The sequence below is a fragment of the Nipponia nippon genome, unplaced genomic scaffold (assembly GCF_047370975.1).
Source record: "Nipponia nippon isolate SJK-2023a ecotype South Korea unplaced genomic scaffold, ASM4737097v1 scaffold_7, whole genome shotgun sequence".
Lineage (NCBI taxonomy): Eukaryota > Metazoa > Chordata > Aves > Pelecaniformes > Threskiornithidae > Nipponia > Nipponia nippon.
The window spans coordinates 14,813,474-14,839,313 of NW_028262391.1; the positions used below are offsets into that span (position 1 = coordinate 14,813,474).

Here is a 25,840-nt window from a genome sequence, read left to right on the forward strand (position 1 = left end):
GGGATATGTGGGGTGAGACATTCAGATTATAGTACAGTGGCATTCAGGAAAACCAAAGTATCTTTTTTGTTTTCTTCTGTCAAGAAAAATAATTGCAGTTACAATGCTAGAGTTGTATGTAAGCCATGCAGTGTTCATCAAAATCTGTTTTGTGAAGCAATAAGCAGTTCTTTCAATTAAAGCTGTTTCTATGACTGGACTGTTTGGTACAAAAATTGCTACGGGAAGATTAAAAGCTTTTTCTCTGCCCTCTCTTTGAGATTTAAAAGAACAGTTCATCCATTTAAGAAACTGAAGAGGATGGTGCTGTTCAGAGTGATGTCCTTTAAAAAAAATCAAAAGTGAAAATTTGAACAATAATGACAGCTATCGATAGAATTTCTTAATACACATTTCTAAAAAACATTGCTTTACAAAACCCAAGCCACTTTCCATTTCTGAATGTCTTCCATCCAGTTCAGTTGTTGTAATTTAATATGGTTTGAGGGAAGATGTGCTTTTGCAAGTGAAACCCTGTTTTCAGTATTTCCTCTGTTACTTCTGTTAAAGAGAAGCCTGCTTCATTAGCTGGCAGAAAAGGAGAACCGCAGAGATCAGCTTTAGGATCACTGCTTTTCAGACTGGCCTTTTAAAAAGTGCATGGCCTAACTTCAGAGGAGCTGGGAATTTGATAATAGACATATAGAAAGCCCATTTTTTAATATGAATTTCTGTATGTAGTGAATGCATACATGTTACTTTGTTCCCCTTGCATAAAACTTACACTTAAAACCTGACAAGGTTAAAATAGTAATAAATTTAGTATCTTCTATCAAGGATGCAAGTGTATAGGAGCAAGAACAAAGTCACAAAAATAAAACCATTTTCACATTCTCTGAAATCTGGTCTTGCATTCAGTCGCTAATTTAAGAATTCCCTGCATCAGCGCAACTGAGGAGCATTTCCAGCCCTTCTGGGGGGTAGCTTTCATAATATGGGGAATACAGTGTGCAGCTGCACATCTGGTTAGAAAGAAGTATTTCATCCCTTAGGCAGTCCTTACAGCGCAGGAACCCTGATTCCTCAGCTATATTGACTTACACTTCTTGTTTAGACAGCAACACATTTTCCTCCTAGGTGTGTTGCCTTACAACAAACTTATAAGGTTTTCATATATTATACCTTAATGGGGCTTTTCAGTGCAAATGTGGTATAAGGTGGGACCCCTTCCTGTCTCATTAATTGACTTACACTTCACCAAATCTCATTCCAACAAAGTTTTAGTCTCCTTAATTTGCAAAGCAGAGCTAATTATTTTTAAGCTAGACTTTTTTCCAGGGTTGATACATATTAGTCATTACTTTGGTTTGCTTGTTCACTTTTCTTAAGTTAATGTGCAATTAATCTTTTGTTGTATCGGTAGGCTTCTGAAGTGATGGGCTCTTTGGCTCAGCCAAATTATTTTGATATGGGGGTTTGTAACCGCTTTATACATTTACTACTTTTGAAAGCATTTATTACTTACCTTTTTTTATAACAGCTTGAAATTTGATTTGTTCTTAAAAGTACACTCAGGCCAAATACATTTCCATGAAAACAGTTTTCAGAGTAGGTATCAAAACACCGTATTCATATCTCATCTTCAGAGGACTATCATAATCTAAACAGGACTGACCTGGTACAGTTGTTACTTGAACGGAGGTTGTGTGCTAGAGAAGGGGTCTAAACTAGGCTTGCAAATTCACATTTTAGCTCTGTGATCTTTTTATTGAACAGCCAGTTCCCACTGACGCCAGTTTCTGTCTGACGGCATATGTGTGGCTCCTTCAAAAATTATGCTTGTTTAAGATGCTTAAAGATTGATTTATGTATCCCCAAGTTTGAACATTGTGGTCGTATTAAAATTGTTGAAGCAAAGATATGTTGCCAAAAAGAAAATTCTAACAGTTTTCTCTTGATGGCCTTGTATTTCAATAAACTAATGATTACAAAGGTTTCTATATTTTTGAAAGACTTTCCTGAAGTGTAATATATTTTTATAGGTAAAACTTTGCTCATTTGAGTGTATATTGCTGTAATTTCAAGAGTATATTTGTACCACTGTTTTGTAGCTCAAATACCAAAGAATGCTTGAGCGATTAGAGAAGGAGAACAAAGAATTAAGAAAACTGGTACTGCAAAGAGATGACAAGGGTATTCATCAGAGGAAGTTAAAGGTACTTATGTGTTACAAATTTGCATAGAAATATAATTATGCCATATTTTCTATGATGCTATTCTAAATTATATTTGTTAATTCATATATGAACTTTCAACATTTGTTACAAGGATATGTATGCTAATTTTTTGACATGTTAAGGCTTTTATACATTTTTTTTTAACTATATAACTTTTGAAAATGGCTTCAGTTGAAGAGCACAAAGGGGTTACAAGGTCTAACTAAATAACTTGCCTAAGTAAGTGGGAAATGTGGATTGGGTTTTTTGATGTAGCTTCACTGTATTTGCTAATAAATATGCTTCCAACTCTTCTTACACACAGTCTGATACTTTTGTGCTTTGTCATGGATCTTACTGAGTTTGGTAGGAATATAGCTACAGGGTCAGGAAACATCTTTTAACAGACCTGTATAAATCCACAGAGATTGAACTAAGTATGCTTTTGCCTGCCAACATCCTGAGCGTTCTAAAAACAGACATTTTCTGCCTCACTCTGTGTTACTTGCTGACCGGTATGGATCTTCCTCTTTCCTCTGGGAACTGAAAGATAAGGAGTTCTTATTTTTACAGAATGAGGTTGATAGCTCTATACCCTTCTTAATGCTCACTCTTCAACAAGCCGAAAATGTAAGTATAGATGTTTAATGGAAGAAACTTTATTCAGCTTCTTAACTTGGAAACTGTGAAGACTGAGCGCTGTTGTTCTCTTATGCTGTAGGTAAGAGCTCTCATTTTGCTCTTTCAGCAAGATGCAGTTGTAGTATTTTCATCCACAGAAGGCAAGGGATGACTCTACTTGGTATTGTACTTCATAAAACAGATCTGTGCTGCAGTATAGACAGTTCAGGTTTCAAACCATCAGGAGAGAATAAACACATTTTTACAAATAAGTTTTTACAGAATATACAGATGAAGTAGTCTGAAACCCAATCTTTGTTGTTAATTGGCTGTGTTTTCTCTCTGTATTTTTTTTGTAGAAATCCTTGATTGATATGTATTCTGAAGTACTTGACATCCTGTCTGATTATGATGCCAGTTATAACACTCAAGATCACCTACCTCGAGTAAGTAGATAAAGAATTCAAGGCTTTTTACTGAAACACCAGTCTTATAATTGAATATATTTAATATTAAATAATTCATATTTAACTATATTCCAGAATAATCCAGAGCTAGTGCTAGGCTATTTTCTTGTAACTCCAGGGTTTTTGCTTAAGACATGTTCTCCATTTTAAATGCAACAAGAGAATTTTGAGAATAACCAATGTAACTATGTTAAGTCTGCCTTGGCTCATAGATAAAACCCTATCTAGATCCAGATATTGCTGCTGTGCTCAGCCTTTCATTCTAAATGGTTTCAGTGAGGGCACCCCAGCCTCCTCAGCAGTGTAAAATGACTTGTTTCCCAAGTGTGTGCCAGCAGAGCTGAGAAGGTAAGGTGCCCTGGCTAACTCCCCGCAGTAGTGCTGCTGTTGGATGGGGGGAGCGTGAGAAGGCACTGGTGAGGCCGGACCTTGAATACTGCGTTCAGTTTTGGGCCCCTCACTACAAGGACATTGAGGTGCTGGAGCGTGTCCAAAGGAGGGCAACGAGGCTGGTGAAGGGTCTAGAGCACAAGTCTTACGAGGAGTGGCTGACGGAGCTGGGGTTGTTTAGTCTGGAGAAGAGGAGGCTGAGGGGAGACCTTATTGCTCTCTACAACTACCTGAAAGGAGGTTGTAGCGAGGTGGGAGCTGGTCTCTTCTCCCAGGTAGCAAGCAACAGGATGAGAGGAAATAGGCTCAAGTTGTACCAGGGGAGATTTAGATTAGATTTTGGGAAGAATTTCTTCACAGAGAGAGTAGTTAGGCATTGGAACAGACTGCCCAGGGAAGTGGTGCAATCACAGTCCCTGGAAGTATTCAAAAAACTTGTAGATGTGGTGCTTAGGGACATGGTTTAGAGGTGGGCCTGGCAGTTAGGTTAATCGTTGGACTCGATGATCTCAGAGGTCCTTTCCAACCTTAACGATTCTGTGATTCTGAGGGGTTTGGCCAGCCTGACTGCTGGTGTAGGGGAGAGCCAGGAACGCTTCCTGCTTGCACAACCACCTGTAGCACCGGTGGCTTCTGTAGGGGTCCGGTAAGATGGGGAAGTGACAGCAACTACATCAGAATTCAACGTTCTCCAGGCAGAAGCAGCATCTGCCAGATGAGTAGTCTTCAGTGTTGTGCCTGCTGAAAGGATTTTGTACCAGGAGAGAAGAACTGCCTGCCACGAGAACAGCAAGCCCTTCCTCTCTGCCTTGGGTGGCCTGGCAGGTTAGGCCCGTAGGGTGCTTTGTGGACTGCACTGTCTTAAGCACAAGTCAATTTTTTTGCATGACTGAAAGTTAGCATTTATTCAAGGATCCCATATTTAAACCAATGCATTTATTGTCAAACATAATACAGCCAGTGTTGATACAAATTAACATCTTTTTAGTCAGCTTTTGTCTAAATTTCCAAAATGTCCTGCTGAAAGCCAGTGGCTGTTTTAACTTTCACTTAAGGTGGTGGTGGTTGGAGATCAAAGTGCAGGAAAAACCAGTGTGTTAGAAATGATCGCCCAAGCCCGCATATTCCCTCGAGGGTCTGGGGAGATGATGACACGTTCCCCTGTTAAGGTAAGAAACATCGTAATCTCTGAATCTCATGTTGTTCCCCCTCTGATTATGCCATTAATTGAAGTATATGTGAACATTCATTTATAAAATGGCCTCTAAGCAGTGAGTTGTTGCAGTCAATGACAAAACTTCTGCAGGCCTATATGTGATCTGTATATACTATCAGAGTAGTAGTAGTTCCTACTATAAGTAGTCCTGTGCTAAATAAGCATTACATATAGTTGTATTTCTGCAGTGGGAAGTATACATACGCTATGTACTTCTCATGTTTCTCTGTGTTAAGATTTACCATACTTTCTCATATAAGGCTTTTACCATTTAGGTAACTCTCAGTGAAGGTCCCCACCATGTGGCTTTATTCAAAGACAGCTCTCGGGAGTTTGATCTGACCAAGGAAGAGGATGTAAGTATAAAGAAATGACTGGAAGTTAATGTGACTTCTATTAATTCTCTGAAAAATTTTGTGTCTTTGTGGGCTGTTAGCCCCTGTTTAATTAGAGTGAAATATGTTTAGTGGGGCAAGGCATTATATTAGTTATTAAATTATCTCTTAGTATGGTTTTTGGCTGGCGCTGAAGTGGGTAAAATGTAGCAGGAGCTCTTGTGCCAAGACATTTTTTGGAGTATGCAGGGGTCTGCAGGTAATCTGTTATTTAGCGCCCCATTTACCAGACTTAGTTATTCAACATGCTTTTGAGATACTATTTATAAACAGAGATCTTAATCCCTAAGTAAACTTTGTTACTTACATTGGTGATTTTTCTTTTATCACAATTATAAGGAGTTTTATATTTGATATTTTGCTTTTCTCAAAACAGCTTGCAGCTTTGAGAAATGAAATAGAAATCAGAATGAGAAACAGTGTGAAGGAAGGGTGCACTGTTAGCACTGAGGTAAGACTTGTCAAATATTTGGTGGCAGATATATGTACATATATATCTTTTGTAAGTATTCTTCAAATAGGAGACTGTTGTGAATCCAGTTTGTATAACTTAATGATTTGCACTATACAAAGTGTATTTGGACTGTTAAAATCAGTTTTATATCGCAATTACATGCACACGAAATTGGACTTCCTATTTAAAATTATAGGCTGTTGCTGATTTAAAGCACGTGTGTGTAAATATGTGTTTATATAATTTTATATATGTGTGTTTGTGCATGTAATTTATATACAAAGTAGGTGTGTGTATATAAACCTTTAATTTCAATTTTACTTCACAGACCATCTCCTTAAGTGTGAAAGGTCCTGGTTTGCAGAGAATGGTATTGGTTGATTTACCTGGAGTCATTAGCGTAAGTATGCAATAAATTAAAAAAAAAAAAAATTTAAGACATGTAAGTGAGGTAGGGCTATTGAGAACATGAGCTGTTATTTTTGGGTTTTATATCTTTGTTTTCTTTTTCCTTTAAATATATATCTCCATATATGTATTAAAGACTGTGACATCAGGTATGGCTCCAGATACGAAGGAAACTATCTTTAGCATCAGCAAGGCCTACATGCAGAATCCTAATGCCATCATCCTTTGTATTCAAGGTAATAAGAGTCTAGTTGGTTATCCCACTGGCAGGATTTTTTGTTTTTTAATTCTGATTCTTATGTGACTCTGGGGACTCTCCTGATTATTTTTTTTTTTTTCCATTTGTGGTAATTTGTATAGTGTGCAAAACAGCATGCTGTGGAGTATCTATTTATAAATTAAGGCACCTTTTGGTGTCTGTGGCAAAAAGCAACTTTTTGATAAGAGGTTTTTTTATTGTTAAAGTAAAATTCAAATTTCTTCAAAAGTGTTTTTGGAGGCAACAGACAATAACAGAGTTTAATATTTTGAGCAAGCTGGTACTTGTTCAAAACTTACACAACTACAACAAACTAATTTTTTTATGATGCAAGTAACAAAGCAAATTTTCACCCTGTGTGCCCAAAAATTGAATATAGGTGTAATTTTCCTGTTTTTAAGTTGTAACATGAAACTTATTTGATGCCTACTATATCTTCAGTACTGTATGTTAGATTACATTATCCCTAAAATAAACTTTGTTTTTGTTTATTTTAGATGGATCAGTAGATGCAGAACGCAGTATCGTCACAGACTTAGTCAGCCAAATGGATCCCCAAGGAAAAAGGACAATTTTTGTGTTAACTAAAGTTGATCTTGCTGAGAAAAACGTGGCTAGCCCAAGCAGGGTGAGTTGGAACTATTTTTCTCATGCTGTGATGGCTAAAGTCACATGTGGCAAAATACTTGAGATGCTGTCAGAAATACTGGACCTCACCTACCTGTTCTAGATGTTTTTGAGGGCTTATTTCTATATTCAGTATGATTTTTTTTTTTTGGGTGGTGGTCGTTTTAATCTCTCACAGGCTTTGCTTTTAGTGATCAGCTACATGACTTCAGGCACAGTTTGGCAGCAGCTTGATATAATACTGGTTCCTTTCATGCAGGTGACCTGAGTAAGGTCCATTTCCTGAGAAGGCTTTAGGATATTCTGGGATAGGCTTTTTCACTTTATTTGGGGTTTTGATATGTTATGCCTTATTTGGTTTATGCCTTTATGTATTTTTTTTTTTCTTTTAAATATCAGAGAACTCATAGTCCTATGACAAACTGCTTCTTATAGTAGTCTGTGCATAGATACAACTAGATCTGGCTTTAAAACTGTGCTGAAGGAAAGAAAGTCTCTGTGCAAACTTAACCATGTTTTTTTTTAATCCTTTATTTTCACAGATCCAGCAAATAATTGAAGGCAAACTCTTCCCAATGAAAGCTTTGGGTTATTTTGCAGTCGTTACTGGAAAAGGTAAAGGGAGCTCTGGCTCTGCTTATTTTCTCCTTGATAGCAGAGAAAACTGTCTAAATGGAACTGTTGCAGCACTCTCTTCTTTCTCCAGGAAACAGCAGTGAAAGCATTGAATCTATTAAAGAATATGAAGAGGAATTTTTTCAAAATTCAAAGCTGTTAAAGTATGTTGCTATTTATTCCTTTTACTATGAGCCTGTGTTTGTAAATGCTAGCATCAGTTTTTTTCTTGTTGAACTTAAAAAAAGGATTGCAGTGGGGAAACACTATTTGAGACTTAATCTGCTTAAATTAAGTATCTTCCTGAGGTGACCAAGTTAGCCTGGTTTCCTAATGCTTGCTGTAAGTCAATGGAGAGAGACAGGCACCTTCAGGCAGCGATTAATTCCACTGCAGTTCTGAGCATCTCTTCAGAGGTTTCTGTATCTCTCCATTGGCTCTAGAAGAACTAAGTTCCCAGCCTATGTCTAGGCACTTGATACAGCTGGCAGGAGTGAATCCAGCCCAAATATCAGTTGTAGTGCCTCTAAATATCAGTCGTCTTGGTGTGACAACAATGTTGTATTCAAAGGGTTAGCTTATGTGTTCTGCTGAAAGTTCATTGAGCAGAGTTTTGATTTCACAGGCTTATATTTCTCAGGAAAGTATGCTGCGTGGTCTTTGGGACTGCAGTACCTGCACTGCAACCTTTAAAATAAAAATCTATTTGTGGTGGGGTTTTTTTGGCTTGGTTTTTATTTTCCCCTTGATTTCATGATTATCTCCATCGAATATTTTGGAGGAAGAGACGGGAATTTGGGTTAGGTGCACATTGATATGTTATTCTCTGCTATAAAAAGCAAAGCTTTTATTCTTCTGAGGAGAAAATGGGGGCCAGAAAGCATGGGCATGCATAGAAGAATTTCCTCTAGCTGTCTTTCTTTACAGGACATGTATGCTGAAGGCACACCAGGTAACAACAAAGAACTTAAGTCTTGCTGTATCAGATTGCTTTTGGAAAATGGTGAGAGAGTCTGTGGAGCAGCAAGCAGATGCTTTTAAAGGTAAACATATTTTCAAAAACAAAGTGAAATAGCAACTTGCTGTTAAACAGTTAGTTCTTCGACATATGTATAATACTGTTTTGCCAGCATGATTGGGCAATTGTGTTTTTCATGTTTTATATGATCACCATTTCTCATGAATTGGTAATTGCCCTGGTTAATCTTTACAAAAACACATAATAATAATTCATGGTATGAAGGACCCACTTGCTCTGAAAGCCAAAGGAGTAAATAAGTATGAAGACAAAAATTCAGGTTTTTTATGGGCAAAACACAATTCTTCCCTTGGATTCAGATGTTGTTTAAAATGGCTTCCTAGATAAAGATACCATCAGATCAGCTAGGGCAGGACTGGCTTGTACAGAGCTGGAAACTGAATAGCTCTCTTTCCACTATGTTTTTTCAATGCATGAATCCTGCAATTTGCAGATATAATATCTAAGTATGAACAGGAAAAAATGTTGCTCATTTGCAGAGAGGCCCTTAAAGTTCTTGGAGGGCTTGTCATAAGCAAGATTCATGGCAATTTTAGGAGCTGCTAAACTTTTAAAATAGTCATGAAGTGCATATAGACAATTAAAAAAATTAAGGCCTTGTTTCTGATTTTTGCAGCCACACGTTTCAATCTTGAGACTGAATGGAAGAACAATTACCCCCGGTTGCGTGAGCTTGACAGGGTAAATTAGACTACAGCTTTAATTTGTGTGCTACAAAGTGTTGAAGATGGATTAAAATTTATGCCATTTAATCTCATTTGTAAAGGTTTCTTAAAGTTAACATAAAGTACTGACTTTTTAAAATGTGAGGACAGTGTAAGTTATTCTAGGGAATGGAAATACTGAGCGCTCTGTTTTATGAAATAGCATGCTTCAAAACTGTGATACTTCAACGCTTGACAAGTCCTTCACTCTTCTAGTATGCAGTTAACTGACTTAACTTGCCCCCAGGAATAGGTCAGTGTTTCTTTGTGATCATGACAGAACTGGCAAAGAGAAGTTACATTCCCTGGTCTTTCAGACAGACAGAATAACAAAGCAATTATGATCCCATTCTCTAATTCTTTTATAGAGATCCTGAATATTCAAATGCCATGCCTGGCCAGAGGCATGCAAGAGATGGGTGGGAAGATGTATGGTAAACCAGGGTAGCTTATGACAAGCACATACGTTGTCCAGAACGTGACCAGAAGGTATCATTTTAGGCTTAAGGGCCATAAGAAAAAGGTTTTGGTTTTTTTATGTGAAAACATGATCAAACTATACTTAAAATCTTATTATTTCATATTTTTCCTTTTGCATAGAATGAACTGTTTGAAAAAGCAAAGAACGAGATTCTTGATGAAGTCATAAGTTTGACTCAGGTCACACCAAAGCACTGGTACAGTAATTTTTTTTTTTTTTTTTTTTAATTAACTGGCAGAAGTTTACCTTTAAAATATAAAGAGCTTTAGTAAACAAAATTCTCAAATATAAATAAGGAACTGTTTTTCTTAGGACAATGTATTATGTCCTTTGTTCCTGTGGAAGTAGTCTATGTTTGTTTGTTCTGAATCAGCAAATACTTGTATAATCCCTCAACAAAAATTATATGATGTCAGTTTCTGTTTTGTTCTGTTTTTATACAGTATAATGAACAATAGATGTTCCTCAAAAATGAAAAGGAACAGTCATAATAAAGATGTTTTCAGGTATTCATTTGAAGTATGAATCAGTAATTCCTCTTAACTTGATGTTTGGGGATTATCATTGTGCATATCAAAATAATATATATGACCTTGGAAAAAAAGGAAGTTTTGTGTATCTGTGAATTGGAGATTTGGAAGTTTTAAAGATTATGTAATTTGTGGCTGTAAAAAGGATGTAAAAACATCTGGATGTTTGAGAATTTCATCCTACATGTGAATCTCCTTGGTAGCGTCAACCAAGTAGCACCATACTGCGCTGCCCTACTTCTTTGTAAGGCAGACATAGGTGTGAGAGAAGGAGCTTAGTCTAAGTATTTTAGCAATGTAGTGTCACTGCATAGTAAAGCCGCTGTAGATGCAGGCTGAGAGGAGAACAGCCAATGTAAAGTGTTGTAGGCAGCGTATTAGTCTGAAGTTACGTTCTAGTCCAAATGCAATGCAGGTTTGCCATTTTGGTGTTTGCTGCTGTTTGCTGTTGAATAGACGCTGAAGTACCCTGGCCCATGTGTAGTCTGCTTAATTTTATGTTGTGGATTGGGTGGGTGCGTAACATGAATGTTTCTGTGCATTTCTTTTGAAAGTTAAAATGTAGTGGTGATTCTAGTTGTATAACACTTAATGAGCTATAAAACTGAAAAGCTTAGTCATGAAAAAAATGCTTCTCTTGGCCATTATATGCAGCCTAAAAACAACAGTGCATTTGATGAATGCAAATGTTTCTATCCTGTTAAAATTTCCATTCCTTCCAATTGAGTTTTATTGAATTAAGCAGGGCAAAAGTGTATTTTTATTGACACATCAGTAAAGAAGGAATGAGATTGCGTTTGTTCTTAATCAAAGGACTGCCATTCTCCTACAGTGCATTTGTAAGTGGTAAAATCCATAACAGACGGTTTCCAGCACACCATGTAAGTGAAATTAATTTGCCACATCCCCAGTTCTTTTCATGGTGATCAAGAATGATCAATAATTGGTCTTTGTTTAAACGCTATCCAAATCATCCTATTTTGAACAAAGCTTTTTAAGGAAAATGTTTTTTACTGGTGGCAGCATTAATTTTTATTTATAGTGAATTCTTTCTACATTTTAAATGCTTGAGTTCTTTTTAATTTTGTATAAATACCTTTACTACCCTAAATATGCCAAAGATCTGTTCCAACAGCAGAAAAATTAGTGGCTTTGATCCCAATTTATACTGATATGTCAGAAGGACAGCTTCAAAATTTTTAGATCTTGAAGAAGGATGCTTTAAACACAAAAGAGAAATTTTCAATTATGCCATTGTTGAAATGGATGAAGTTTCATGGAGGAGTGATATTTATAAGAAGTTCGTCAGTCTTTGTCCCCAGATGGCTTAGTTAGAGTAGGGGCATTATCAGGGATGAGGCTTGCGTCCTGAACTTCAGCCTGTTTGGAAGAAAAGGGCTTCAGTGAATCTGGTAGTCTTGTGCCACCAAAAAAAAGCAGTTTTTATTCTTCAGCTCTTAGCTCACACCATTCTACCAAGTCTGGCATTCATATGACCTGTTGGTAAGCTGATTTAGCATGCTGAGCTAGCATAAAATAAACCTGCAAGAAACCCACAACCCTTACTGGAGACTGTGGCAGGAGCAGAAGGAGCGTGACTGCCTCTGTGGGTACTGGCTACACGTTAGACTGGCTCAGCTGAGTTGTCTCGCTGCAGCTGCAAAGTTTCCTGAGTAAGTTTATTGTCATTTAAAAAGGTTAGATTGTTTCCATTGTTACTTCTTGAACCGCATCATAAATAGGAAAGTGGTGCTTAGTTTTATAGTGGCGTGAGGCACATTTATAAATGAATGTCCATATACATTTTGGTAGAAGGTTGGACTTTTTGACTTGCTTCATTGTTTATCAAATCTGGGAACAATCAATGAAAATCCCAGATGGAAAACTACAGCATGTTCCAACAAACAAATCAGAATACTACAGAAACAAAACCCACATGCTTTTTTGGGAGTGTGGACTTTTTAGTCAAATCATTTCAATGCTTTCCAGTCTGCCCCCTTGTCACTCCCCCACCTGCTATGCATATGCACACACGGCATGGTTATATTGGTATAATTAAAGGCTGCAAGGAACTGTTGTGCAGTGCAGTGGCAGCCATAAGAGTTGCAGAGGACAACTTCTGAAGCTGTCTTGCTGTTCTTGTCTTGCATTGTGTATTTGTGTCCTTAGCTCCAAGCGGATTTTGTTTGAAGTTGTGTCCTGATGTTAAGGAGTATTTCCTGTGTTCTGTAGTATTTTTCTAACAAATTGAATGCATACTTGTTAGACATTTTTGTATTGGAAGCCATCATGTGTGTTACAACTTTCTGTTTTAGGGAGGAAATTCTTCAGAAAACTTTATGGGAGAGGGTATCTACTCATGTGATTGAGAATATCTACCTTCCAGCAGCACAGACTATGAACTCAGGGACATTTAACACCACTGTGGACATCAAACTGAAGCAATGGACTGACAAGCAACTGCCTAATAAAGCAGTAGAGGTGAGAATTTAGTTATTTAAAAAAATTAAAAAAAAAAAATACATGCAAAGCCTGTTGAAATGAAAGCATAGCTTCAGAGAAGTAAAAGGTGGTAGTTTGAAGGGCTGACTACAGTTCTGACGTGTAAGCTGCCTAGAAGAAAAGGCTAGCAAGATCTTGATGTTGAGAAGCATGTACAGCAGGAACATTGTATTTTGCTCTTCTGGTGAATTTTCCCTATTAAAGACCAAAAAAACCGTCCTTTTAAAAGGTTAAACAAACCCTTCAAGCTAGGTATATTCATATTTAATAGATTTATGCAAGTTTAACGGAATTCCACTTGCTATAACATAGCAAAGCAAAATTTAGTGTTGACTTTATTAGTAATGGATAAAGCAGCAAAGGAAAAGTCAGTTACTTACTCTTATGTTTGTATGTTGTTTTCAGAAAGTATGCAAATTTTCATACTTGCAAGAATTGTCATAAATGTTCCTTTACCAGCTGGTGCATAGTATAATGGTCCATTTCAGTAGGTATTGTTTGCTAACTTTGTAGGTGGCATGGGAGACTTTGCAAGAAGAATTTTCCCGTTTCATGACAGAACAAAAAGGAAAAGAGCATGATGATATCTTTGATAAACTGAAACAAGCTGTCAAAGAAGAAAGTATTAAGCGACATAAATGGAACGAGAGAGCAGAGGATAGCCTGGTACAATGTAGTGGGTTTTTTGCATTGTTGACTAAGTGCTGTTGAAATCTTTTTACTAAAGTTGCATATTGAGTATTTTTGCATTCTTTTAATGTAATCATAAAATGATAGGGAGATGTGTCCATCTCTCCTCTTCTATATAATGTTTTAATTCAGTGTTTCTCAATTCATTTTATTATTACCTTGTGAGAAGTGTTTAGCATCAGCTCATTTGTTCTTTTAAGTATAGCCACATAAAATAGCAGCATTTCATTACTATCTTTACAGATTCTGTCATCTCAAGGGATTTCATGTTGCTTGCTGTATTTTTTTTTACATTATTTATGCTAGGCTATAGAAGAGAGTCAAATTAAAGGCATAAGAAAATATATTTGGCAGTGCTTTGAAAACGTGCTTCTTGAATAAATCCTGCGTGCCCAATACATGCTGTTTTTATAGACATCAGAAAATGAAGATAATGTCAGAAATCTTTTTTTTACTAAATCCAGAATAAATTATTTATTGCATGCTAAAACAACGTTCTGTATTGCAGCGAGTCATCCAGCACAATGCCTTAGAAGATCGGTCAATATCTGATAAACAGCAATGGGATGCAGCTATTCATTTTATGGAAGAGACTCTCCAAAGTCGTCTCAAAGACAGTGAGTTGTGTGATGTATCCCACTCTTGTGTGCATTTTGATGTGGTCCAATTTCCAGATCTAGTTCACTTCGCTGCAGTGCAAGCTTTTCTATCAGCACAACCAAGACAGTGGTGACAGTTTAAGATGGTACCGATACTGATAGAAATGTTTAGCAAATACAGCCTCAAGGGCTAGCGCTCTTGCTCTTGCAACGAGGCAACTGCAAGATAAGTAATAGAGATCTGTAGAATCAAAAAATGGTATAGATACACAGGTAGAAGAATAGGATAAATTCAGGGAAAGTAGTTGATCCATTTGTGGTTATCAGGCATAATTAATTTTGATGTGAGTTACAACAAGGTAAGATTTTTAAACACCTGACAATTTTAGAACTATGAATTTGGCTGGATATATATATTTTGAGTGACACTTAACATCATGTTTCCTTTTTTAGCTGAATCTGTTATTGAAGATATGGTGGGTCCAGACTGGAAAAAAAGGTGGTTATACTGGATAGGCCGCACCAAAGAACAGGTAAAATAAAAAAAAAAAAAAAATTAACAAATTTGTAGTTCACTACCTTTAGAAAACTTTGATTATTACTCAGTACATTTTCAAAAATACGAACCCTCCTCACGCTATTTAGATGATGAGGAAGAAAAAATACTTTTTAATACTTCAGAATTACTTTTACTATTCATTGTTTTAAATATTACACCACAGAGAATTCCATATACTTTCTTCATATTGCAGGTCCATAGTAGTTTATAAACTGTTTTCCATTCTTCAGCTGAATTACATCTTTACTATTATGTCATTGACCTGAATATTGAAGTTCTTCCAGTAGAAAGAAATTGATGAAAACTCGATGGAAACTGGGCTATACTTTCCAAGCATGCCTTTTAAGCAGAAGGTGCATGCTCCATTTGGATTTCATTAGTATGTGATAGTATGTGATCACTAGCATTGTAGTCACAGTTGCATCTTCTGATTGACCATTTTCATCATAACCTCTCTTCTTGTTTGCTCATAGCTTTTGGAAATTTCTTTTGAATTTAAATAGCACCTTCCATTCAATGCCCAGAGATGATGGGCTTTCTATGTTACTTTTTCTAGATATTTCTCAAACTGAATCATACTTTAAAGAAGTAAGTAGAATTTAAAAGAATACAGTAGAAAGTAATTGTTTCAGAGGAAGGAGTTTTACAGTCAACTGTGTGCAGCCAGGTATGGGAGAAAGGCAGTGACTTCAACCTATCTTACTTGAATTTAATGAACAGCAACTTAAAGGTATGAATCCATGGAGAGTTCTTGCTAGCTGTTAGGCAAAAATTGCAGTTCTTATCAGTGTCACAGGTGATATGTGAATGTGAACCCTGCTAGCAGCTGTTCATGAAGGGGAAAGGAGGCTAAAACACCTATGATTTTTTTTTTTTTTTTTTTCCCCACCCTTCTCTTCCTCTTCTGCATTTCTGTGCATAATGAAAAGAAAAAAAAATGACTGTATTTGAGATGTCTTTGCACAAATATCCTTTTGAGTCACTTAAATGTAATAGTTAATAGTGTCAAAGGTATTTTCTGTTCTGGCTTATTAAGCAGGTAGAATGTTTATTGAGGAGGTGCTGATGATCTCTGAGTCTATAATAATTAATTCTAACTAATCATTCTTATCCTAGAATATTCGTAATGAAACAAAAAATGAACTTGAGAAATTAATCAAATGCAATGAAGAACATGCAGCTTATCTGGCAAATGATGAAGTGACGACTGTCAGAAAGAATCTTGAAGCAAGAGGAATAACAGTGGACCCATGTCTGGTAAGACGCAGAATTGTAACAAAACATATGGAAGCCCCTTGTGAACGTTTGAAAGTTCTTTCTAGATAGCGTACAAAAGACTCCATCTAAATACTGAATTTGTAATCCAGATGTTTCCAAATGAATTACTAAATGACTGCTTGCACGCAATTCACACACTTCTGTTGGCTGTCAGACAAATGCAGTACAACGCTTTGGAATCTGTCAGTTCAGACTGAAATCAGAATCTGCTGAGCAGATTTTCTCGCCTGCATTATGACAAGGCTTGTTTAAAGTTATTGTTCAGATGTTATATAGTGGAATCAAGGCCTTTGTGAGCAAGATACGATAAAAACATATTGTGCATTCCTAAGCTTTCAGTGTGGTTATCAGTGCAGTTTGTAGTTCATAGGTACATTGAAGAGAGGGAAATCTTGTAAAAACACTTGAAAACAGGCAGGGTTTTTTAGAGTACACTGAGGGAATGTATTGTTCTTTTAAAATGTTCTGGAAAATCATTTATCTCACTGCAGTGTATGGCTCTTAACCATAATTAGACCTTTTATTTAATTAAATGTAGGATTTTAACTGAATGAGAATTCAAACATTAAAAAGTAATAGATGTAGATTTCCTTTAACAGGGATTTATTTTCTGCAGTAACTTTGGCTAGCTTTTCAACATTAATACATGTACTTATTCAAAGTAGAAGAGTTATTTAAATACCTGCTGTGCCTTTCCTATACAGCAGTTACTTTTTGCATGATCTTTTTGTAAAGGTTAGAGTAGCAATCTACATCCTTTACATGAGGAGACTGAGTGCAAATTGAGTTTCCTTTCTAGCTAAGCAACTGATTTTCTTAATTTTATTTTTTTGAGGAGCCATATCTATATACATATTGAATTTAGAAGAACTGGAACATAAATAAGCCTAATCAAGAAAAGTTACAAATGTTTGTTTACATAAGACCTATTAAATATTTCTCTATGCTTTAATCTGGTTTAATTGATAATGGATGCTACTCAAAAATGTATTCTCGGTGTTAATGTGAAGATTGCATCATGCCAAGAGCAGAACAATTTGTCCTGTTTTGTAGTATATAATTTAAATGTATTTTGGCTGCAGACAATATTTTTAAGCGTTCGGTTATGTTACAAGCATGGAAGAGTGGATTTTTAAATTGACATTCATCTGTAATGCTTGCCAAATGTAACTAACACATTAATCATATACCAGTTACAGACAAATTGCTGAGAAATATTTAAACATATATTACGTGACAGCAATAGTGGAATTTGGAGTTATATTTTAAAATCAAATGCGATCATTTAAACTATGCACAATAGTGAGTGTATGTATTTATTTAGTCAAATTAAGTACTGTTTTCCTAGATTAAAGACACATGGCACCAAATTTATAGAAGATATTTCCTGAAGACTGCTTTGAACCACTGCAATCTATGTCGAAGAGGCTTCTATTATTATCAGAGGCATTTTGTGGACTCGGAGGTAAATTGAAGAACAGATACACACTGGTGTTTTGCCTTAATATTTCCATCTCAGTTGAAAAAAAAAAAACTTCTACAAATACTTTAAACTAGCCTTTCTTTTGTATCCTTTACTTTGAGATAGCTGGTGATCTTAGATATGTTTTACAGGAGGCTTGTAATTGATAAAATGCCATCCTGGTGGTAATTCTATTAAATGACCACTAGGTATCAGCCATGACCTAAACATCTGTTACTGACCAATATGTATTGATAATGCACTTTTAAAAGTAGTATTGTACAGCTATTGAGATCTCGTTGGTATCCATTTCTCCCACTTTCCCATTGATTTTTATTTACCTCACCGATACGAAAAATTCAGAAAACATTAAGTAAGGGTTTTTTATGGGATAAGTATGGTAAATAAGTGTTTAGAGTTAATGCTTGGAACCACATGTGATCAATGGGGCGGCGGGGGGAAACTATGGAGCTTACAAACAGATCTTTTAAATGACTTCCCAGTTCTGTAAACCCAAGCTTGTGCAACAAATGACAGTATGCACAAAGTCACACAAAGAAAAGAATACATAGTTTTTCTTACCATTGTATTTTAAATCAAAAAGAAATTAGTGGAAAGGTAGAGCTCCTCACTTTCTGTGGAGTTTTGTTTTTCTTTTAAATGAGACAGAATGGTCCCCATGGAGCCAGAAATGTTTACTACTGCAGAAATACCTTTGCTTGTAAGAGATAAGAGAGGAGATGATAGAGTGGAGGGCTGCCTCTCCGTGACACTTAACGTGCTATTCCTGTTACTGTCTTCTTAAGGTGTCCTAATGTGAAGTTAGTGCTCCCTCCTGCCATCCTTGCAGGCGTAGAAACTGTCTCTTCTGTTGTTAACAAATATAGCCCTTGGCCCGACAGTCTTCAGAAGCATTTGTCAGGCAGGGAGTCACAATGTAGAGTTCAGCTGTTGTCTTTCAATGTGTTTGCTATGAACAAGTGTGGTATTTCAGTAAGCATTAGGTTATACTCACCAGCCTGCATGTAGCCTGTGCAAATCGTTTTTCCATGATATCCCTTGATACAGTTCTTTCTGTTGAAAATAGTAGATGTAAAGGGGATGCAGTGTATTAAATAGGGCTGACATGGTTCTTGAGAAGTATTTTTGGTGTGTTTCCTTGTTCCTTACAGTAGTTATTCTGTGGGAGTTTTGTGCAAGATCAGGATACGTATACATGAGTTTACAGTTGCTGCTAAAAGTGTCGAGAGATTCTTCTAAGTGTAGGATGTTCACTGGACATCAGAGGTCTGACACTACAACTTCCCTCGTTTCAGCTTGAATGTAATGATATTGTCCTCTTCTGGCGAATACAGAGAATGCTGGCAATTACAGCAAATACACTGAGACAGCAGCTTACTAACACTGAAGGTAAGGCTCACAGTGACTTGAGGTGTTCGAAACAAAAAAATATTTAGAAATTTTCTAGTGTTCCTCTAGCTATGTGTTCCTTTTATGCTTAGCATGGGTGGCTGATTTTTGTGTCCTGGTAAGGTAACTAAAAGATGTAAAGTAAATAGAAGTTGACATTCTATTTACATTAAATGATGTAGTGTAAATAGAATGTCAAATAATTAAGACACTCTCCAGTGTAAAATATTTTCAGATTATGTGATGCCAGTTGTCAATATCTTTTTCCAAGCAGAAAGAAATTCATTAAATAGTGACCATATTCTTTTTTTCTCAGGTCAGTCTGGCTGTAGATTTTAATTTTAAAATGTTTCATATAAAAAAATCAATTCTAATGGATTTTTTAAATCCGTTAATTAATTTATTTAATTAAGCTTACACAACAGCAGCTTCCTCAAAAAGCATCATTTATGTAGCAATCTGCTAGTGCCATGGTACAACTACTAGTAACAATCTTTGATCTGTAAAATAGTTTTCAACCTGCTGCTTGAAGAAGGTGCAAGTAAAAGGTTTGAACCTTGTCATGTGATGCAAGTTACCCTCCATGGAGAAGAAATTGCCCCTAACTGTAGAAAGCTAGGTCCCGTCTCTTCAAACCACCTACCTCATTGACAACTGCTGGGCTGAAAATTAGGAAGTTTTATTAGGAGGTATTCCCTCTTAAGTATGAAGGGCAAGGATATGTGTGTTAAGGTGGACATAATACTGCTTTTAAAGAGCTTTTGAATTCTCTTAGCCTTGTGTATACAGCAACACCCCTCTGTGTGTCATCAATCCTTCAATACCATGCTCTGCTGTCATCATTAACTTCTTTTTCCATCTTTCACCTTTAATTGACTTGGCCTTGATTCATCTGATGAGGGTGATGTCGATAGCAAAAGTGTAATTGTTAAGAAGGAGGCAGCAAGGATGCTTACAATAAAAGTTTCTTGGACACCCAGTCTCAAAGAAGAAACTGCTGAATTTCATAGACAGCAAAGCAGTCTACAGATATTTTTATCTCCTCCTAAAAAAGTCATACAACAATTTAATTCAGAGAGAAAATATCCTTTAAAATTTAAACATCTTTCTCAAAGAATTTCCTGTCCTAATGGCCCAAACAAGGGGTTTATGTGTTCAGAAGTTTGCCTTTTCTGCAACCAGATTAGTTAGTCTGATGACATATACCATGGCTCCCACAGACCTTCCCAAAATTTTGCCATTAGGTCATTACAGGTGGAAAAGTGTTACCACTACTTTTTTTTTGGTTGTTTTATTGTTTTGTTTTGGTTTTTTTTACAGTAAGGCGCTTGGAGAAGAATGTAAAGGAAGTGCTTGAAGATTTTGCCGAGGACAATGAAAAAAAGGTGAAGCTCCTAACTGGCAAGAGGGTCCAGCTCGCAGAGGATCTCAGTAAGTGCCTGTTCTATAGTGTTTTGGAACTAGCTTGAAATGAAGCAAATTCTGACCACTGACCTTGAGAACATTTAATGCAATATGGGTTGTTCATGTGCTAGCATTTAATTAATATCACAAATGGAATTTTTCTCAAATACAGTCAGATCTTACTGATTCAAAGGTGCACATGGGTAGCATAGTGTGATAAAACAACATGATTTACACTAGATGTGAATTCAGTGAAATATATTGCATCAGTATACTGAAAAATGTACTTAAAACAGAGTAATATTTCAAAGGGAAGTTGTTGTTTTTCTAGTACAACATGGTTAATCCACACCTCAGAGACCTGTCTCTTGGTGATTCAGTCTTAACTGTGAAAGGAGGTTTTGATTCCATCTTATTTTAATTATTGGGTGAAATATGGAGCCTTCCCACAGATAATACTGACTTTTAATACAGATTAGCTGGAAATATCCATGACTTACTGGCCAGCTCATTTTAGGCCATGTATACAGAAACAAAACCTATCAGACATGAAGATCTGATATGTTATGCTTATTAAGCTGAGATGACCATTATATTAAGAGATTTAACAAGGAAGAAAACGTAGCAGATTTAACCTTCCAGAAGGATAACAGTAGTTTAATGCTTTGAGTCACTCTGAAAGTGTTAAGAGGTTTTATGGTTAATAGAGTAAGATTTTAAACAGTGAAAGTTTTCAAAGGGACAATCCAGGCAGAGGTGATATTCTTGTTGTCTACCTACATGTCCAATAAGGTTTAGACTGACTTTTAGCTGACGGGGCTTGCTCTTGCACATCTATTGTTTGTTTTTTGGGTCATTCTGCTATTATTCTGTGAGACTTCCACTTAAACCCCAGCTGTACACCTGGACTGGTGGGGAAAAAAACAATGCTGTGCAAAAGGAAAAAGGAAAAAAGCTTGTGATAAATAAAGTTCATGTGGATATATAAATATCTGCATCTTGAGATCACAGGTGACCTTTCTTCTTATCCCTTTGTTTTGTATTTGATGTAGCAACTAATTTTCTGTTAAAATATGACTTTGATATTTAATTCAGAATAAATGAATTCTGTTGTCAGTGTTTCTTCTTTTATTTATCAGTGTTCTGATATCGAGGGTTCAGTGAGACAGAGAAGCCTGCAATTGCTGTTAGTTTCCTGAGTATGAATTATATCTTCCATTTTTTACATCCAAAACATCATATAAAACAAATGGTTTTCTTACAATAAACTCAAAATCTAAGGATTTCTCTTTGATAGTGCTTATTTGGTTACACTGGAAGTATTATCTTATTATTGGAAGTATTGTTATTAAAATCCCAGTCAGTTATGGTATTTGTTGTCCTTTAGAAAGTGGTGCTATAATATTTTGGAATTGTGAGTGGGTGTTTTAGTGAATCGAGGGCAAATTGTCTGCGTTTTTTTGAGTGGCCTCTGAAACAGCTGGTGTGACTAAATAATTTTTGTTATAGGTTCATAATTCTCCCCAAACATCCTGTGTTGCTTTTGAAACCCTATATCAACCTTCATGTAGCCATTCTTTTAGAGTGGGTGGAATGTGTTTTACAAAATAAGGCTTTTTCCCCTCTCTCTCTCTCCCTCCTGGTAACCTGCCTAGTGGGACACAGATATTTAATGAGGAAGTTACCTCCTTTCATTAGTAAGCAGTGCTGCTTGCTTTCTTGCTTTGATGCTGGATGTTAATTTTTTTCCTGAGCAAATACTGCCATAGAGTGAAACTTGGTGATTTTGATTTATCCTTAAATATTCCGTTTCAAAAAAGGTAAAGGACCACTAGAAAATACATAATGTTGAAGTTAATAACTTTATTTTGCACTGAAATGAACTTGGAATTTTTGCATTGTCAACTTCGCTTCTCACCAGCATCAAGAATAACCTCCCATTGCGAAGCAGTAACAGCTGGGGTCGTCATTTTATAAACTAAGACTAGACCTGTAACAGCAGCCTGCCTGTATGTTTATAATCCTAGATATCTGTGTATTAGTATGTATGCTTCAAGTTTGTAGTATGCATTTCATAAATTGCTATGTAGCTAAAACACCATCACTGCACTGTATTTCTTTAGATTCAGGAGGTCACAGATCCCACACGCATTTTTCTAAGGAAATAATTTTTATTCAGTACAAAACGATGTATGCTGAGATGTTCTGTTTTATTGTACCTATGGGAAGATTTTAAAACTACCACTGCTTAGCTCTGTAGTCAAATCAGCAATGTTCTCTCTACTTTCTGCATGCTTTTGTTGCTAAGTGGTTATAATTTTTATGGGCAAATGACAGGAAAAAGGGATTTCTTTGCCTTTCCCGTAGTGAATAGAGTGCTTTTCTGTAGTGAAGGTTTTTTTTATACTCCTGAGGCAGACTTTGATAGCATAGAGCATTGAACTGGCAGGTGGCTATACAAGTAATTTCCTTCTTACAGCATTTAGTGATAATCAGGACTCTGCTTAAGGAAAGAAAATCCTGACTCCCACAACACACATTCATAAAGTATTTGTATTTTAATTAGGAATGGAATAGATCTCCTGAATCATGAAGTCCAGTCTCTCTGTTCCAGGCAGCTGTGTTTATATAACCCAGCTCCTTCACATATCTTGAACTTCATCTCCAAAGCGGTTAACTTGTTGGGGCTCACTATTCATACTGAAAACAAGTTCCAGGATGTCATTCCCCTGATAGTTAGACTGGAAATCAAAAGACCATTTGTAAATTTGTAAATATGAGGCTGGGATTCTCTTCCTGATTGGAAACTGTACTTGCAAATCTAAATTATTTATATACCTGAGGTTGGGACGCTTCCTCTTGATGCTGCTGATAAAGCAACACTGTCTCACTTCTGTTACATCAGTCTTTTCATGCTGAAGCACTGGAAGTGTTTTATTGTTTGTTCAGGATACTGGTTAATGTCAAACTGTTTCTAACATGGGTGACCCAGTCTCGTAATAAGAGCTCATGTAAGACTCAAAACTTATTTGAGCAGGTTTTGTTACCTGTGTTCTACAGCCTTGAATGGTATTTTAACCCTATATATGAATGCTCCTTGATGACCTTTAGGCCCTGAGTCCTGCTGCTTCTCAGTGTTTACTTCTCAGGTTTTATTCTAGATATTTTAAAGAGTGTAAACAGATCTTTTGAACGGTTTCTAACAAATTATGTATTTTATAATGTACTGAAGGTTACTTTTTCTTCAAAAAAAGGCTTTAAATGCAGTGTAAATGTACTCGTTATCATCATGATACTTGTACCAGTGAACAATTACTAAGTTTATGGAAATAAAGAAGCTCTAGGACTAGAGACCATCTGGAAGAAAGGATTGTAAGATACAAAAAGGGACAGAGCAGAAGATGAATAGCTGAATTGGAAAAAGTGACTTTTAAAAATGTCCTAAAATGCAATCAATCCCTAAGACACCTGTATTGAAAGAGGCCTGTGGTCAGTGTATCTCAGTGTACTGTCCCTGGCAATGAGCAGGCATGGGTACTTAGGAAACAGTGTAAGAACAGGCTAAGCAATACAGTAGTACTTTCCTGGTATGCTCTCTCAGCACCTAACAATCTGTGGTTCCAAGATTTCCTAATCCTGAGGTAATATCTTTGTGATTAATAGCCATTCATGGATTTATTTTTTTTTCCCCTCCTGTGAATTTCTCTAATTGCTTTTTGAACTCACGTAAACTTTGGCATCTGCAACATCCTGTGGCAATTAGTTCCAGAGTTTAACTACACATTGTGTGAAAAAGTACTTCCTTTTGTTTGTTTTTGAGCCTCCTGCCAGTTTAATTTGGTTCTCCTTAGTTCTTGCACCATGAAAAACATTCAGTAATCTTTCTCTATTCATTTTTTTTGCCACTCATGACTTCATAGATGTTTGTGCCACCAGCACTTACTCTTCTTTTTCCTGGCTTGAGAAGTTCTCGTTTGTGTAGTTGCTCCTTGCGTGGACATTGTTTCATAGCTTCAGTCAGCCTTGCCACTCTCTTCCCCTTTTTTAGCTCTACTAAACCCTTTCTGACATGAAAAAGCAGAACTGCACACAATATTCGAAATATATCTGCATTATGGATTTATGCAGTTGCATTATGATGCTTTCTGGTTTTTAATGTGGTCTTTTTACAGTAATTCCTGTAGTCCACTTCCTTTTTTGCCTGCTGCTGAGCAGTGAGCTGATGGCTGCACTGGACTATCTGCTACAACTCAAGTTTTGCAAGAAGTAACAGCCGGTTCAGAGCCCATCAGCCTGGTCATTTTCCATGCCATGTTTTTAAACTGTAGGGACAGTTGAGGTATGTTTATTGTTTTGCTGAGGATGCAGAAAGGAGGAGATTGCTCTCTTGCATGTCTAACTGGGTACTTGAGGCATATTCAGCAACTGGTAGGAACCTGTTTTAATGCAATTGTTTACAATCTCCCTGGCAACTCTGGTGCGTTATTTATATTGAGTTGTTGTTCAGCAAAGTTGTCTGTCAGTTGAAGAAGGTACCCAGGTCTTTCACCCTGTCTTGAATAGCCACCTCAGCAACAGGAAGAATTACATTTACTTGCCAGCTGGCACGTGCATCTTGATTGTGTTCATTGCTGAAGGACAAAATATTTTGATTTGAAACTTGGGTTCCACAAAACTTAGTATTTTACTATATGCTTAGTTAAATCAGTATCTTAAATATACCATGTGCTAGGTTCTCTAAGAAGCAAAATGGGGTAGAGAGGGAGCTGAAAGTATAATGGTAAACGTCAATCTTGTGAAAGGAGAATTTCCACTCATAAAAATGCCTCTTGTCAGGACTGCCCTGTTTGTATTGCAGGCTTTAAGGCACTGCTTGTGGCTGGAGGGAATACCTAGTATCTAATGGTGGCGAGTCCCTTCAAATGCCTACAGGTGTGTTACGCACAAGCATGTGTAGCTGTACACAAAGCTTTTCCACTTTCTCTTTTTTTTTAAAAAATTAGTCACCCTTTGTTTCTACAGTACCTTAGAAGATGGATCAGTCAGTATATATCTTCTAATTCTATCAGTAATCTTTTATAGTATTTACTAGTTCATACTGTTTTCTCCTGTATTCATGTTTAACTTTTCCAAAGTGACTGACATGAAACTTTCAGTAAGTTCAGAGGCAGCCTGCATGAAAGTTTTTAAATTTTAAATGTATTTTAAAATGTTGTTTTTTTCTGCAAAACTTGTTAAAATGGTAAAACTGCTGGCATTTTCTGAGTTTCAGGACCATTTTGACGGCAATGCTAAAGTGGGTTGATTATTTATAAAAGACAATTCTTTGAAGTCACACCTTTCCCTAGAACTATATCTTTTTAATTATGTTTTTCAGTATTGGGTAATACATTTTTTTCCTGGAAAAATGAATACATAGGTGGAAGAATTTGATTTCAAGATAAATAATATCTTTTATGCTGTTTTATTTTTAACACAAATGATGGAGTAATAATTTCAGCAGAAATACTCCATAGTTCTATGCAAAATGGATAG

At 36.4% G+C, this 25,840-nt stretch overlaps 1 protein-coding gene across 10 annotated transcripts in view; it reads left to right on the forward strand.

The window, feature by feature from the left end:
• Positions 1 to 25,840, forward strand: part of OPA1 (OPA1 mitochondrial dynamin like GTPase) — a 58,462-nt gene that overhangs the window by 17,777 nt on the left and 14,845 nt on the right. For all 10 annotated transcript variants that reach the window (XM_087738780.1, XM_087738783.1, XM_087738781.1 and 7 more), the window contains 21 exons: positions 2,091 to 2,195; positions 3,176 to 3,262; positions 4,729 to 4,842; positions 5,165 to 5,245; positions 5,661 to 5,735; positions 6,067 to 6,138; positions 6,283 to 6,382; positions 6,903 to 7,033; positions 7,575 to 7,647; positions 7,739 to 7,811; positions 8,575 to 8,690; positions 9,303 to 9,367; positions 9,991 to 10,067; positions 12,717 to 12,882; positions 13,417 to 13,569; positions 14,102 to 14,210; positions 14,646 to 14,725; positions 15,868 to 16,008; positions 17,378 to 17,494; positions 18,808 to 18,901; positions 20,222 to 20,332. In XM_087738780.1, the coding sequence (XP_087594906.1) occupies positions 2,091 to 2,195; positions 3,176 to 3,262; positions 4,729 to 4,842; positions 5,165 to 5,245; positions 5,661 to 5,735; positions 6,067 to 6,138; positions 6,283 to 6,382; positions 6,903 to 7,033; positions 7,575 to 7,647; positions 7,739 to 7,811; positions 8,575 to 8,690; positions 9,303 to 9,367; positions 9,991 to 10,067; positions 12,717 to 12,882; positions 13,417 to 13,569; positions 14,102 to 14,210; positions 14,646 to 14,725; positions 15,868 to 16,008; positions 17,378 to 17,494; positions 18,808 to 18,901; positions 20,222 to 20,332 (2,140 nt within the window). The remainder of the gene's footprint in view (positions 1 to 2,090; positions 2,196 to 3,175; positions 3,263 to 4,728; positions 4,843 to 5,164; positions 5,246 to 5,660; positions 5,736 to 6,066; positions 6,139 to 6,282; positions 6,383 to 6,902; positions 7,034 to 7,574; positions 7,648 to 7,738; positions 7,812 to 8,574; positions 8,691 to 9,302; positions 9,368 to 9,990; positions 10,068 to 12,716; positions 12,883 to 13,416; positions 13,570 to 14,101; positions 14,211 to 14,645; positions 14,726 to 15,867; positions 16,009 to 17,377; positions 17,495 to 18,807; positions 18,902 to 20,221; positions 20,333 to 25,840) is intronic.